The 15,014-nt window shown below is 44.6% G+C and overlaps 2 protein-coding genes across 2 annotated transcripts in view; both read left to right on the forward strand.

Moving 5' to 3' along the window:
• Window positions 1-15,014, forward strand: part of Atg4a (Autophagy-related 4a) — a 181,436-nt gene that overhangs the window by 89,631 nt on the left and 76,791 nt on the right. The gene's annotated exons all lie outside the window — the stretch shown is intronic.
• Window positions 1-15,014, forward strand: part of LOC144125494 (uncharacterized) — a 60,330-nt gene that overhangs the window by 35,089 nt on the left and 10,227 nt on the right. Inside the window, exons 16-18 of the mRNA XM_077658932.1 lie at window positions 4,236-4,326; window positions 6,792-8,636; window positions 10,918-11,006. Coding sequence (XP_077515058.1) covers window positions 4,236-4,326; window positions 6,792-8,636; window positions 10,918-11,006 — 2,025 coding nt within the window. The remainder of the gene's footprint in view (window positions 1-4,235; window positions 4,327-6,791; window positions 8,637-10,917; window positions 11,007-15,014) is intronic.

Genomic DNA, 15,014 nt, shown 5'->3' on the forward strand with positions numbered 1-15,014 from the left:
GCTGTGCGCTGGCTTGTGTAATCAGTAAGGGGGTCTCCTAGGCGGCTGAAGTGGGTGAGTGAATGGGTAGGTCACAGATTGGGTGTTGAGCTTGGCGCATGATAGCCTTATATGCTTATGAGCCACTAAACACAACAGATTGGGTGTGGCCACACCCAGAGGTGGTGACTGTATGGGGGAACGGGCTATGGAGAGAAGAGGGTGGGGTGGAAGAAGTGGACAAACTGAGGGAATGGGAATGAGTTGTTTTGAAGTTGTCTAGTGGTCTAAGTGTGGAATGAGAAGGAAGGTACATGATGCAGCTTTGCCTGTAGTGTCAATGGTATGGTAGTCGAGGGGCTTGTTTTGAGAGAAAGAGAGGAATGATTGAAAAAGAGAGGTAGCCTGTCTGCGCAGTTTCGGCTTCTGAGCTCAACCGCTAGCCCGTGGTGACGGCGGCTATCGGCACACACTTTCACTGGTTGTGCTAACTCAGCTCCGCGCCATTTTCAGATGCCAACTGGCAAGCACGTCACTGGTCGTTTTTTTTTCTTTTTCTTTTTAAAAGCAGTATCGTCGTTCTGCAATGCCTATATGCTTTCCTCTCGCTTACGTCCGCTTTATTCTTCTAGCACACCAACACTGCATACACATCACGAGCTTTTCAATGTTTGTGCGATGGAGTTTCGTCATGAGGCTACACCACATTTTTGCATTTTCGGCAGTCTTTTTAGGGGTAGGGGTGTGGGGGGGTGGCATGAGGCATTTTGGCAGTGCCAAGACGTGCACCCTTGACAGAAGCGCCGGCGGCAGTGGCTCGTTTGGTGCGCTGCTGTACTCCCGGCTGCGCTACTAGATGCGATGCTTAGAAAGCTGGCGGGCGCTGTAGCATTGGAATAGAGCGCAGCAGTTTGCTCTCTCTTTGAACATTAAGAAAAGTTTTTCGCCACCACCACAGACACCGCGGCCAGCATTTAAACCAGAACCCTATGAAACATCCTCTACACTGAAATGCTATGAAGGAAGCAGGACCTTTAGACCCCCTAGTGTTTTGGTGAACTTGAGATCAGGAGCGAAAAGCCTCACTGTCCTGCATGTTTTGTTTTTCAACCTCGTGTAAACAATGCACACCTGACATTAAGGGCTGGCGTTCAGTATGTTCGCTTTTTCTTACAGTGATTTGCTGGCACCGGCTGTCACAAAATAGTCGGATCACTCTGTGATACAGCAAACAGCTTTCAAAGAGAATGATGCTAAACACCGGTGACAAGAACGCGTCTGACCGTGTGCTTTTGTTGATGATGGGTGGATGGACATAACGGATATGAAATTTTGACTCTCCTAAATGTATATCTGTTGAAACTTTTTTCTCACGTAACAAACCCTGCCCCAAAATTGATGTCAACTTTTCTGAAATAAAAAGTGGGATCATTATGCCTGTATATACGGTAGCCTACTAACCAAAACTTGTTCGAATTAGTCAAAAAGTCTAATTATTGAGAGTCTGCTGTAGTTTAACTAGCAGTATTATGGCAGTGTTGATTAGCAGAAGGGATGGAACAACTGACGCTGCGGTTGGGCAGATGAATGATAGCTGATGTAAGGGCTCCCAATGTGTATGTTGTCGTGCGCTGGGAGCAGAATGCTTGTACATCCGAAACATGGGCGAGCTGGTAAACGTTCATGATGAAAAATAGTGTAAATTAAGCGCGGAAGATGGGCAGGACAATGCAGACAAATGCTATCGGCCTTTGTGTTTGTTTTTTTTTCTCTCTAAATTTTTCATCAGGAATGCTTGTACAAATTTCCATGTGTGCCTGCCACAGTTTGTTGTTGCTAATGTGGATACGGCGCGGTCGTGTCTGGCGTTGTCGGAGGCTTTGCGTATGTGTAATGTCAGTATTGCTCTGGCAGAGTGTTTGTGTGTCTGATTGTTTAGCATGGTTTCTTTGAGGTGTAGCATGTGTGTGCCAGAAGGTGGAGGTCAGAAGCCGAATTGAGCGTGTGCAAAAAAGCTGATGGTTTCAAGGTGCGGTTGCAGCCTTGGCAGCATGATATGCTTGAATAGTTTGCCTATGCAGCTGTGAGAGATATAGGACTGAGATTGTCTAATGATACACAGTAAAAGCTCGTTAATTCGAACTTCACGAGACCGGAAAAAAGTTCGGATGATCGGATGTTCGAATTATCGAATGGCCTCGAAAAAACTGACAAGAACCATTTGCATTACGGCATATGTACCGTATTTAGGGCGACCCACATGGAATGAACTTGCCGCTGCAGATTTTGAGCGGCACGGCGGAACGCCAAAAACGGCCAACTACTGCAAGACCGCTGCCGCCAGAATTTAGAAATGGCGTGATTTTATATGCTTAGTAAAATGCTGAAAAGAACAGCTGTGCATTTACAATTAAGCTATTATTTATTCAATGATGACATAGAGGACGAATTATTCTTCGTGACCCCTTTCTGAACCAAAATATTAGTTAACCTGTTTGAACCTCTCTCGCTTCCTGACATCAACTGACGCGTAGTGGCTAAGCCTAGCAGCTTTCAAAATCCAGAAGCATTCTGAAAATCTGACGTGTTTCATCGCTAAAATTTTGTGCTGCGGGCATCTTCAGACAAAGCGAAAGCTTTGTGCGAATTTTTTTTGCCGTGAACATGAGGCACAGTGTAGCGGCAATGACGAGTTCGTAGTCAAGGGAGAGGCCGGCCTTGGCAGGCGCGGCCATGTTGTAGAAGCGGGCGGAAGTCGGACGCTGTCGCGCCCTGATTGGTCTGCACTGATAGCCCACGTTGGCCGCTTCCGGACAGCGGCTGACCGCCAAGCTAGTGTTCTAGAAGGTTCTAGAACACTCTAGCCGGGCAATGCTAAAAGCCGGCGTCATGATCCCGGCTAACCACGTGCTTCCGTTGGCGACTGTTGGGAGGAAGGATGGACGACACTCGTAAAGAAAAAAAGTTTTTTTCCCATGTAATTTGTAGTGCCCGTCCGAAGTCATAGCCTTTCATGGGTGTTGGCTGGGACCGCGCCAGCAGTACTTATCCGTATTTCTGAATTAATAGGGCTCGGATTAGCGAGTATTTAGTTGCGAGTTTCGGAGGCTGCGCGGAAATGAGGGTATGCAGCCACCACCGCGCCCGCCAACCCGTTCCCTCCGGCGCCGCCGGCCGCCGCGCCGGTGATGGCGCCATTTAGGCTTTACCCACTCTTCCACGGTTTTATCTGGTTTCATCTTCTGTCCCCGTTTAGGACGCGCGCCGCCTCTAACTAGGCGGAGGTGCTTTTATTTTTTTTTTGCCACGTGCTGTGTTCCAAGCCGCTCAGACGCAGAAGCGTGTAGTTCGAATTATCCATAGCGGAACTGACTCGCTTTCGAATTAATGGGATTTTTAATACACAGATCTCTATGGAGCTTGGCCAGACCATGTAGTGTAGTTCGAATTATCCAAAAATTTGAATTATCGAGGTTCGAATTAACGAACTTCCACTGTATTTCCTAGGTTTAGGCATAAAGGTGGAGTTGAGGAAGAATTGTGTAGGAGAACTGTTTGCCTTAATAATTTTTTACTTAAATGAGACATATTTGTTAAGCTTATGCATTTGAAAAACAACATTGGAAGTGCACTGCAGTGCACTCATGAAAAGGAACATGAGCTAGGAAAACTTTCCTGCAAGAAACAATGATGTGGCTTGACTCTGCCTTTATCTCAATGTTTCGCAAATTTGAGCACATCAATGAGGCATTAAGCAAAACAGGCATGACTTGCTTTGATTTCATTGCAATCTGTGCACAGTCACACACTGCCTTTTGGGTCAAGGCATGCTGTAAGCAGCGCCAACAGATTTTATTGAGGGCAGAAATAATCGTTAACACTCGGCACACAAAACTGTGCACTTATTTGGTGAGCATGTTGAAATCGTTATTGATCTAAAATATATTGGGAAGAATGCCAGCAGGCAGACCATTTGCCAAACCACTATTACATCATTTCCCAGCCGTGGTCATTTATGTCTGTGTTCTTTTCTATTATGTGCTTCTGATGAGGCCTGTTAGATTCACTGTTCTGTGTTCAGTGTTGTATTGAACTTGAAGTGGAGTTCCAAAGGGCTAAGGTGGAGTTCCAGAAGGACACTAGTCAAGGGACCAGAGGGTGCTTGTTCATGTGCATGCATGATGCTCTTGAATTAAATCTAATTTTCTCATTTGTTCTTGTAAGTACTGTACACAACTCTTTTTCCCTTTTGACAGGATCAAATTTCTAGAGAACGAGCTCATGCTTATGAAGAAAGAGTATGACGAGCTGAAAGAGTTGACCACACAGGAGCGTCTTATGTGCAATGTAAGTGATTTCAAATTTTTTTAAAGTGTTGGTCCACAAGTAGTCCCAAAATTTGTGTGTGCGTGCATGCACATGTTTTTGAACAGATGGGGCAGATTGCCGCAATTTTTCAGTGATACAGCTGTTCCAGCAGTGCATTGTCAGATCTGCATAGTGTGTACATGGGGATTCCTTGGTGCCTGCAAAAGCACTAGAATACCAATTTTAAGTGATTCAATCTGCTATGGAGTTGCCTTTCTTTTTTTACGGCAATGGTGTCATCACTTGGCAACGATTTTCCAGCAGCTGATGCAAGGTAGCAAATGTCATTGACTGCCTCCCTTGGTGGTTGGTTAGTCGTGCAGTTTACTGTGCATTCTTGTATACACGCCAAGTGAGCTTCAAGGGACTGTTAATTTTAAGGCTTTTTTCATCTAAAAAGAATATTCTGGAAAGAAACACTGATTGAAGGGAAAGCTAATGACACTAGGGGTACCATTCATCATTTTTTGGTTCAAGGGCTTAAAGGCCAGCATTATTGTAAGAACTGCAGATAGAATAGCGGTGAATAAGGATCATATGATATTATGCAACAAATCTGCTTGAGTAGTATTGGTTGTATGTATTGATCACCTTCCCTTTTAGTCTCTGAATTTGGTCTCACCCTGGGCTTCCGGAGAGTGGACGTGGATGGATGGTGGGTGGAAGCTTGTATGAGGCGACGCATTTTTACCAGTTGGTGAGAGTGCTCAGGAGGTGCACCCATTGCAGGATGCTCTGGAGGAGGCACATTTTGGGTCTGGAAGGGGCCTGGAATGTGCCTCGGTCCACCCCAGTTCACTAGGGCACTGCGGGTGGAGGATTCACATGCACACATAGACCACTAGTACTTTACTGCCTAAGGAGGGCTGTATGCAGTAAAACTTTTTGAGCTTATGCTCAAGACCAAGACTTGAAGAACCTCCACAATGTTCGCACCTGATGTCTGCATGATTGAGCATTGGAATAATGTTGCCATGCAAAATTATGAAAGAAAGGCAGTTAAGAATGCTTACGGGCTTTGATTGTGAAAGTATTACCTTATCTTGAGCTCTATTGTGAGGTTCATTAAAGATTCCTTCCTTTCTAATGACACACCTACTCATTAGCATACAGTCATAAGGAAACTCATACATCAGGTGCACCTTTGTTTGCTAAGAAGCAACACGGTTTCGTGGCCTATGGGCTGCGTGCTTGCCTTGCAATCTGAAGGCCCTTGGTTCAGTTCCCCGCACCTTTGGAAGAAAGTTTGCTAACGTCATTATCTTGTGGTCTACTACTGACATCATGCAAGGCGATGGTGACCTCACTGGGGGGTTTTCAGACCACTGCTGCTGGTCAATGCTGCCGGATTTCGTTGCCGATGGGCCATATATTGCTTCCGCATTGAAAGTGAGGCTGCAACCTGGCATTACAGCTGGCCATGGCACGCAAGCTTTGTTACGTGCATGACAGGCACTGCACTGATACATTTGTAGGCAGTGGTATTACCGGGAGAGTGCATTACGGTCATCTCACGTGCCGGTACTCATGAACTTTCTGTTGAAGCGATGTTCACATGTGCCAGTTTCTAATACTTTCAAATGATTTGAGGATGCCTTGGTGGGGGGGTGTTGGTTGGAGGAGAAATGTCTGGGAGCCTTTCTTCAAGTTAAGTCCTAAAATGCTGGAGGAATGTGGAAGTCCTTGCTGAAGTAGTGGTATCGGTGAATAGTTCATGGTTTATGAGTTTATGGGTGTTTAACGTAATTCGGGCTATGAGACCGCGAATAGTAGTTCAGTTGGTGGATGGAAGTGCAGTGGGTGAATGGCAGTGCGACAAGTTAATCGCATTACAGAAGGTAAATAGTAATGGTTAGACCTGCCCTTTGTATTTTGTTTTATGAGAAACAAACTTGGCAAGTGTTTCGAATCCACTGAAAAGGATCTTTTAATAGCGTATTGTGATGGCAAGTGTTCGTTTCATCTGACCTCCATCTGCCAGCCACGCTCAGCTAATGAGCAGGTAACAGAGGCAAGAGTGGGAGTGATAGGAAGTGCTCTGTCTCCCTACTATGAAAGCCTGTCATGCTTTGATGACTGAATTCAAACCACTGAGTGTTGACTGTTGGGGCTCCAAGCTCGACAAGGAAAGGAGCATCTCTGTGAAGTGAAGCATTGCTTGGTGGTGAGTTGGAACCCAACACAAAAATTGGTTGTAAAAGATGTTTTTAACTAAATTTTGCAACAAATTTAGTTTGCTATAAGCAATGGTCTGTTATAACCAGGTTCAATAAAACTGAAGCATGTTGGGTTTAAAATGTATGGGGACCAAACAGAATTACTCTTAATGTCCATTATATCCAGATGTCTGTTTTATCCGGATCCATTGTAAGGACCATTGACTGTATTGCTCAAAGTGTGTGGTGGTGGTTTGTGGTTATGTCACATTTTTCCATTATGTGCAGACGTCGAGGCGACCGGTTTCATCGGGAAAGCTGGACGAGGCGCGGAGTACACTACCTCTGCCAATACAGCTGAAAGCATGCTGTGTCGAAGCAGTGCTGACATCCAAGCGATGTCAAGAGCGTGTGAGCCACAGACCTGGCGGTTTCGAATTCTTCAGCCCAGTGTATGCCAGCCCTATGCTGACTTCGGCTGACGGGAACAGTTCCACATCAAGCAGCACGCATGAAGATCAGGAAGAAGACTGTGTGCAGGCTTCTAAACAGTGTGCAAGGCTGACACCAAGGACGACTCTATGGACACCTGGTCACTCCCCTGTCGTTGGCACTCCTGGCACCCCTGGTCTGAATCCACTGACAAGAACTCCACAAGCCTGCAATCAGCCAATGTCAAAGCCTTTATGTGTTCATGGAGCTGCGCAAACCGAGGATGTACAGTGTATACAGGCGTTCCAGCATCTTGTGACATCGTGTACTCAGACACACGAGGATAGTATGTCGCAGAAAATTGTGCCTGTTGTTGAGGCATCTTGTCAGACTGACAGTGAAGATGGCTGTGAAAAGCCAAGGCTTTCTACAAGTGGGCAGACTGGTGTGAGTGCTGCCGAGCCTCCAGATCACTGTGCTGTGCAGTGCAATTCATTGGTGCAAAACTGCAAAACGAGAGAAAGAGCCATCGATGCTGTAGACTGTGAAGCACAGACAGTATTGTCTGTGCAGGAGTGCACAGTGCAGACAGAGCTGAGTCTTTTGCATCGTTATGTTGCAGACTATGGAGTGCAGGCGATGCCATCTATGCTAGACGCTGCAACAGAAATTGACCAGGTTTCAACACTTGTGATGCTAGACGTTAGTGTACAGACTGTGTCACCCTGTTCTCATGACAGGTCCATGCAGTCCGAGAGCTGTGTTCCTAGCGAGGCAGTTGCCGACTCTGAAGTTCAGGCTGTCCCATTCACAATAGACAGTGCATCACAGGTGAATTCATCCCTTGAGTCGCAAGAAATCAGCACATTGGAGTCGACACGGCTTTCATTTGTCATGAATGACAGTAGTCGCATCGACAAGTCCTTGGTGAGTCAAGTTTGGACGCCTTCAGGCAATGGCAGCTCAAGCCATTGGCACAAATCACGTGGAGGGAAGGTGTGGGCTGCTGTCAGAGATGCTGTCAGGGCAGGTCTGCCTGAGTCCTCTGGAGGATCTGTAGGAAGCAAAACCTTGATCAGTGACGGTAAGAGCACGCCCTTACTGTCTTGCAGCAGTGGTGTGGCCAACAGCCAAATCAAAACATTTGCCTCGGGAACTCTAGCAACTGCGACAGAAACTGAGGACCAGGTTCCTAGGTTCAGCCAGGTAGAAGCAAGTATGCAGCCCAAGTCCTCTTGTGACAAGTCGATTCAGTCAGTGCTCAGCATCCCTCGAAGTGCTGCTGTTGACCGCGATGTTCAAGCTCTTCCATCTACCAGTGACTGTGCATCGCAGGTGAATGTGTCTCTAGCATCACGGGAGGTCAGCACATCAGAATCTGCGCAGTATTCTGCTAATCTTAGCACTAGCCAACTTCAAAAGTCCTTGGTGAGCGGATCTGCATACTCTGCACCCAAGCACCCTGAATATTCAACTTGTATGTCAGCTTCAGGAAATAACCCACACCCTGAGCAAAGGTACCATTATCGAGGGAAAGTCATAGAAGCTCTCAGGGCCAGTATGCTCAAGCCTGTTGAAGAATCTACAACCAGCAGCGGGAGTCAAAAAGTGCCCTCACCTTGCCTCAAGAGTGCCGCATCCAGCTTTCAGAGTGGAACCACTGCTCCGGAAATCCGAACTTGGCTACATCATAATCAGAAGGTACTAAGTTTTGTTATTCCTCAACTGGCTTTGATATGCATTGCTGTAGACAAGAATTCTTGGCTCATCTGAATTCTAGTACTGCAAAGCTACAGGAGACTTTGAAGCAGTTAGGCTTGCATTGCTGGATAAGGGGAAGCCAAGCTTGGCTCTGATGGCTTTCTTCGGATTTTTGTGCACTGTTACCTGATGCAGCTGTTGACAAGTCAGGATGATGCAATACCACTGAAATACGTAATGTTGGTGTTTTTATCAGTATTTTATGGACTTTTATGTACCCAAAGCTGTGCGCTGGTCGTGTTTTTTTTCTGCAATGCTTGCACTGGTTATGATGCATGGCTACACACTTAAAGTGTGAAGGAAAACTGGCATAAAATTTTCATCTCGTTTTGCATCCACATTTCTGAATGAGCAATCGCTGAACCAGTAACTACGCTATGCAACTTTGTCTGCTCCAGTATGTGGTCCTTCCAACATCCAAATAAGCTGCCAGGAATTGGGCCAGCCCTTCTTTGCGTTTGTTACTCAGTGCTGCAAAAGCTCACAATCATCAATGAACCCCTTTTTTTTTTTTCATATAGAAGGGCAAGATTGCAAATCAGAACCAGATATAAAAGAGCCAGTGGACATTAAAATTTCAATGATAGTTGGGTACTGCAGGACAAGTTGTATTATGCTGTTGGACACTTCATTTTTGTGATGGACCAGAATGTAGCCAGATGTAACCGTGGCAACATATTTGGCACCCGTAAGTCTGTTCTGCCATGTTGCCTTCAGTGTGTTAGATTAATCAAAGGTTAATTCAACATAACAAACACAAATTTAAAAAATGGCACATTCAGTCACAATAAATGCTGCCATGTGCCGCATTCTTTTCACGTTTATAGCCACCCTGTCCTTCGCTCGTGAGCACCACGTGGTCCCTAGGCAGTCCTAGCAGCTTGCTAGCTTGATGGTGAAGCTTGCTGTAGCTATCTTAAGGAGGGCCGAGAAAAAAAAAATTTCCTTAAATTCGTACGTTGGTTCCAAATATAATGCGAGGGGCATTCTGAAACTGATGAACCAAGGAAAAAAAAACTCGCATTATGTTTGTGCAAATGTGGTACCTCACAATGTGTGCAGTGCACAGAGAAATCGATGCACATGTGCATCTTAGCCTCGGAATCGTTGGCATTCTCTTCTTTTGCGTTGCTGTTCAGCGCTGTGCACATTGTTCGGCTTCAGAATCTGTTGGACTGGATTCATCCGTGATTTACCGTTTGCTGCTCTGCATGTTCCTCTGGTGACTTCATCCTTCACCTCTTCTTTCTTGCACCTACATGTGCACACAATCGTGTTTGTCACTCTTCACCTTTTCATGTTCTGTCATTCTGCTGCACCTCCGAGCTTACCCAAGCTTCCTCCCATTGGCTGCAGCTGGCACAACATTCCTCTTAGCTTACCCGAGCTTACCAGAGTTACTGAGAGTGCTGCAATTTTTTTTGCTAGTGACCCACCTAGTGCTAGTGCACTAAAAGAAAGTGGGTCGTTTTCTTGTATAGCCGGGTACAACTCAAGAATGAAGCAGTAAATGCCCCTCAAAGGAGCCTCTCCAACGATAGCATTGACAGATTCTCCCCTATCCCCTGACCGATCCCCTTGGACCGGCTAGCACGAAATCGCGGGGGGTGGCAGATGAATGGGGAATAACCACAGCCTAATTGGATTAACTGCAGCGTCATGAAAATTGGCCGATGCCGTTCTCGATAGTCTCCTTTGAGGGGTACCTTTCGCTTCGTTCTCGAGCTGTGTCCGACTAAACGTATCAGAAAAGCAAGGCTGATGCCAATCTGACGGTACCTGTCAAAGCATTTGCAAAGCATTTTTATGACCCCGGATAAACCATGCCTTGTTAGTCTTGATAATAAAACGGAAGCTGAAATTTCTTGGGTTAAAATTTTTTCATTAATTTCAACCTAAGTTCGTTTTCAGCTCCTACACGGCGTTACTGGGGGACAGCAGAATGTCGCACGGGGAGGCGAGATTAATTTCCTTCGGTAGGGTACCTACGGCTAGCAAGTCGGCAGGGATAACCAGAGGCCTTCGGGAGAGGCCTTTGTCCTCCAGTGGACATAACACAGGTGGTGATTATAAAATTTGGTTGGGACTTTTCTATAGATTTTCTTTTTGAGAATTCACAGTGTGTTATTTTCAATTTCTGCATTTAGATATTGATTCCTGCATCTCCTTTAACACAGGCTAGAATTATGGTGACAAATGCAGATGTGCCTTTTACTTCCAGATGAAGGAATCTGTCTCAGTCCAGGCAGAAACTTTAGATACGCAAGAAGTTGAGGACCTTCGGCATCAAGTTAGCAGCTTGAAACTAAGGTGCGTCTGGTGCCTTCCAAACAGTGTTTTCTGAAAAAAGAAAAAGGAATGCAGCATGTGTTCTTCCTTGGCATATGATTGAAGCTGCAAGGTTTAACTTCACTAAATTAATGATGGTCACTGAGCGGGCTAACCTAGCCGCCGCGGTGGCTGAGTGGTTATGGCACTCGGCTGCCGGCCCGAAAGACGTGGGTTCGATCCCGGCCGCGGCGGTCGAATTTCGATGGAGGCGAAATTCTAGAGGCCTGTGTACTGTGCGTTGTCAGTGCACGTGAAAGAACCCCAGGTGGTCGAAATTTCCGGAGCCCTTCACTACGGCGTCTCTCATAGCCTGAGTTGCTTTGGGACGTTAAACCCCTATAAACTAAACTGAGTGGGCTAACCTAATCTTGCAGTGAGTCTTAACAGAGTTGCTAGTATTGGTTGAAATTTTTCTATCAAGCAGTCTCTGCAGCTAATAATCTCTAAATTGCCTGCTCACTGCGTTAGCTGATTAATTAGATCCTTTTGGAGTGGCAAGATCCACACAGTTCAGCAACATGTGAATATGACTAACCTAATCTTGCAGTGAGTCTTAACAGTGTTGCTAGTATTGGTTGAAATTCTTCTATCAAGCAGTCTCTGCAGCTAATAATCTCTGAATTGCCTGCTCACTGCATTAGCTGATTAATTAGATCCTTTTGGAGTGGCAAGATCCACACAGTTCAGCAACATGTGAATATGACTAACCTAATCTTGCAGTGAGTCTTAACAGTGTTGCTAGTATTGGTTGAAATTCTTCTATCAAGCAGTCTCTGCAGCTAATAATCTCTGAATTGCCTGCTCACTGCGTTAGCTGATTAATTAGATCCTTTTGGAGTGGCAAGATCCACACAGTTCAGCAACATGTGAATATGACTAACCTAATCTTGCAGTGAGTCTTAACAGAGTTGCTAGTATTGGTTGAAATTCTTCTATCAAGCAGTCTCTGCAGCTAATAATCTCTGAATTGCCTGCTCACTGCGTTAGCTGATTAATTAGATCCTTTTGGAGTGGCAAGATCCACACAGTTCAGCAACATGTGAATATGACTAACCTAATCTTGCAGTGAGTCTTAACAGTGTTGCTAGTATTGGTTGAAATTCTTCTATCAAGCAGTCTCTGCAGCTAATAATCTCTGAATTGCCTGCTCACTGCGTTAGCTGATTAATTAGATCCTTTTGGAGTGGCAAGATCCACACAGTTCAGCAACATGTGAATATGACTAACCTAATCTTGCAGTGAGTCTTAACAGTGTTGCTAGTATTGGTTGAAATTCTTCTATCAAGCAGTCTCTGCAGCTAATAATCTCTGAATTGCCTGCTCACTGCGTTAGCTGATTAATTAGATCCTTTTGGAGTGGCAAGATCCACACAGTTCAGCAACATGTGAATATGACTAACCTAATCTTGCAGTGAGTCTTAACAGTGTTGCTAGTATTGGTTGAAATTCTTCTATCAAGCAGTCTCTGCAGCTAATAATCTCTGAATTGCCTGCTCACTGCGTTAGCTGATTAATTAGATCCTTTTGGAGTGGCAAGATCCACACAGTTCAGCAACATGTGAATATGACTAACCTAATCTTGCAGTGAGTCTTAACAGAGTTGCTAGTATTGGTTGAAATTCTTCTATCAAGCAGTCTCTGCAGCTAATAATCTCTAAATTGCCTGCTCACTGCGTTAGCTGATTAATTAGATCCTTTTGGAGTGGCAAGATCCACACAGTTCAGCAACATGTGAATATGACTAACCTAATCTTGCAGTGAGTCTTAACAGTGTTGCTAGTATTGGTTGAAATTCTTCTATCAAGCAGTCTCTGCAGCTAATAATCTCTGAATTGCCTGCTCACTGCGTTAGCTGATTAATTAGATCCTTTTGGAGTGGCAAGATCCACACAGTTCAGCAACATGTGAATATGACTAACCTAATCTTGCAGTGAGTCTTAACAGTGTTGCTAGTATTGGTTGAAATTCTTCTATCAAGCAGTCTCTGCAGCTAATAATCTCTAAATTGCCTGCTCACTGCGTTAGCTGATTAATTAGATCCTTTTGGAGTGGCAAGATCCACACAGTTCAGCAACATGTGAATATGACTAACCTAATCTTGCAGTGAGTCTTAACAGAGTTGCTAGTATTGGTTGAAATTCTTCTATCAAGCAGTCTCTGCAGCTAATAATCTCTAAATTGCCTGCTCACTGCATTAGCTGATTAATTAGATCCTTTTGGAGTGGCAAGATCCACACAGTTCAGCAACATGTGAATATGACTAACCTAATCTTGCAGTGAGTCTTAACAGTGTTGCTAGTATTGGTTGAAATTCTTCTATCAAGCAGTCTCTGCAGCTAATAATCTCTGAATTGCCTGCTCACTGCGTTAGCTGATTAATTAGATCCTTTTGGAGTGGCAAGATCCACACAGTTCAGCAACATGTGAATATGACTAACCTAATCTTGCAGTGAGTCTTAACAGAGTTGCTAGTATTGGTTGAAATTCTTCTATCAAGCAGTCTCTGCAGCTAATAATCTCTAAATTGCCTGCTCACTGCGTTAGCTGATTAATTAGATCCTTTTGGAGTGGCAAGATCCACACAGTTCAGCAACATGTGAATATGACTAACCTAATCTTGCAGTGAGTCTTAACAGAGTTGCTAGTATTGGTTGAAATTCTTCTATCAAGCAGTCTCTGCAGCTAATAATCTCTAAATTGCCTGCTCACTGCGTTAGCTGATTAATTAGATCCTTTTGGAGTGGCAAGATCCACACAGTTCAGCAACATGTGAATATGACTAACCTAATCTTGCAGTGAGTCTTAACAGAGTTGCTAGTATTGGTTGAAATTCTTCTATCAAGCAGTCTCTGCAGCTAATAATCTCTAAATTGCCTGCTCACTGCATTAGCTGATTAATTAGATCCTTTTGGAGTGGCAAGATCCACACAGTTCAGCAACATGTGAATATGACTAACCTAATCTTGCAGTGAGTCTTAACAGAGTTGCTAGTATTGGTTGAAATTCTTCTATCAAGCAGTCTCTGCAGCTAATAATCTCTAAATTGCCTGCTCACTGCGTTAGCTGATTAATTAGATCCTTTTGGAGTGGCAAGATCCACACAGTTCAGCAACATGTGAATATGACTAACCTAATCTTGCAGTGAGTCTTAACAGTGTTGCTAGTATTGGTTGAAATTCTTCTATCAAGCAGTCTCTGCAGCTAATAATCTCTGAATTGCCTGCTCACTGCGTTAGCTGATTAATTAGATCCTTTTGGAGTGGCAAGATCCACGCAGTTCAGCAACATGTGAATATGATGGCAAGTTCTTGAGTTGCAGTCATTTTGCTGTTGACTGCAGTGGAAGGGTGCGCTTTTAGTTATGTCTAGTAGCATTTTTTTTTGCTAATGGTAGCTTATTGTTTTATTTTAGAATGCTGTTTCCGCCGAGGGTGGTGCAGACAAGAAAACAGGAGTAGCTGGGAACCTTTGGAATATAAGAAGCCTCGTTCACTGCTGCGACATATGCTATCAGCAGTCAATGTACTTATGTTTAATGTGTCTCCAGGACTGCAGAATATTTTTCCAAGCCCCAAATTTGTTGAATAACGTCCATTTCTTATGAATTCCGCTACAAGGCATGTCATTGGATTTAGCAGTGAAAGACATTCCATTTGTAAAACCTATTAAGGCAAGAAAGGAAATGGCAGAGGTGAATATTATCTCTGTGAAATGCCTATCATGTGCTCAGTTTCACTGTTGTGAGGAGAAAGAGATTTGTTATGCATCTTCTCCACTGTTGTCTTTGCCGTAGTTCTGTTGGCTCGTATGACTGTTAAAGAGCCTTCAGGAATAGTACCATGAACAATGATGAATGGTAGTGGACTATCATTGCTGCTGGCTTGCATTGCTTAGTTTAAAGTGCAGTGCTCTACAGCTGCTATTCTGAAGTAGGCAAACTGTATATGGCCATTGATCAGGTTCTCTGGTGATCTCAAAGTTCTCAGT

Source organism: Amblyomma americanum, chromosome 3 (genome assembly GCF_052857255.1).
Source record: "Amblyomma americanum isolate KBUSLIRL-KWMA chromosome 3, ASM5285725v1, whole genome shotgun sequence".
NCBI classification, from domain to species: domain Eukaryota; kingdom Metazoa; phylum Arthropoda; class Arachnida; order Ixodida; family Ixodidae; genus Amblyomma; species Amblyomma americanum.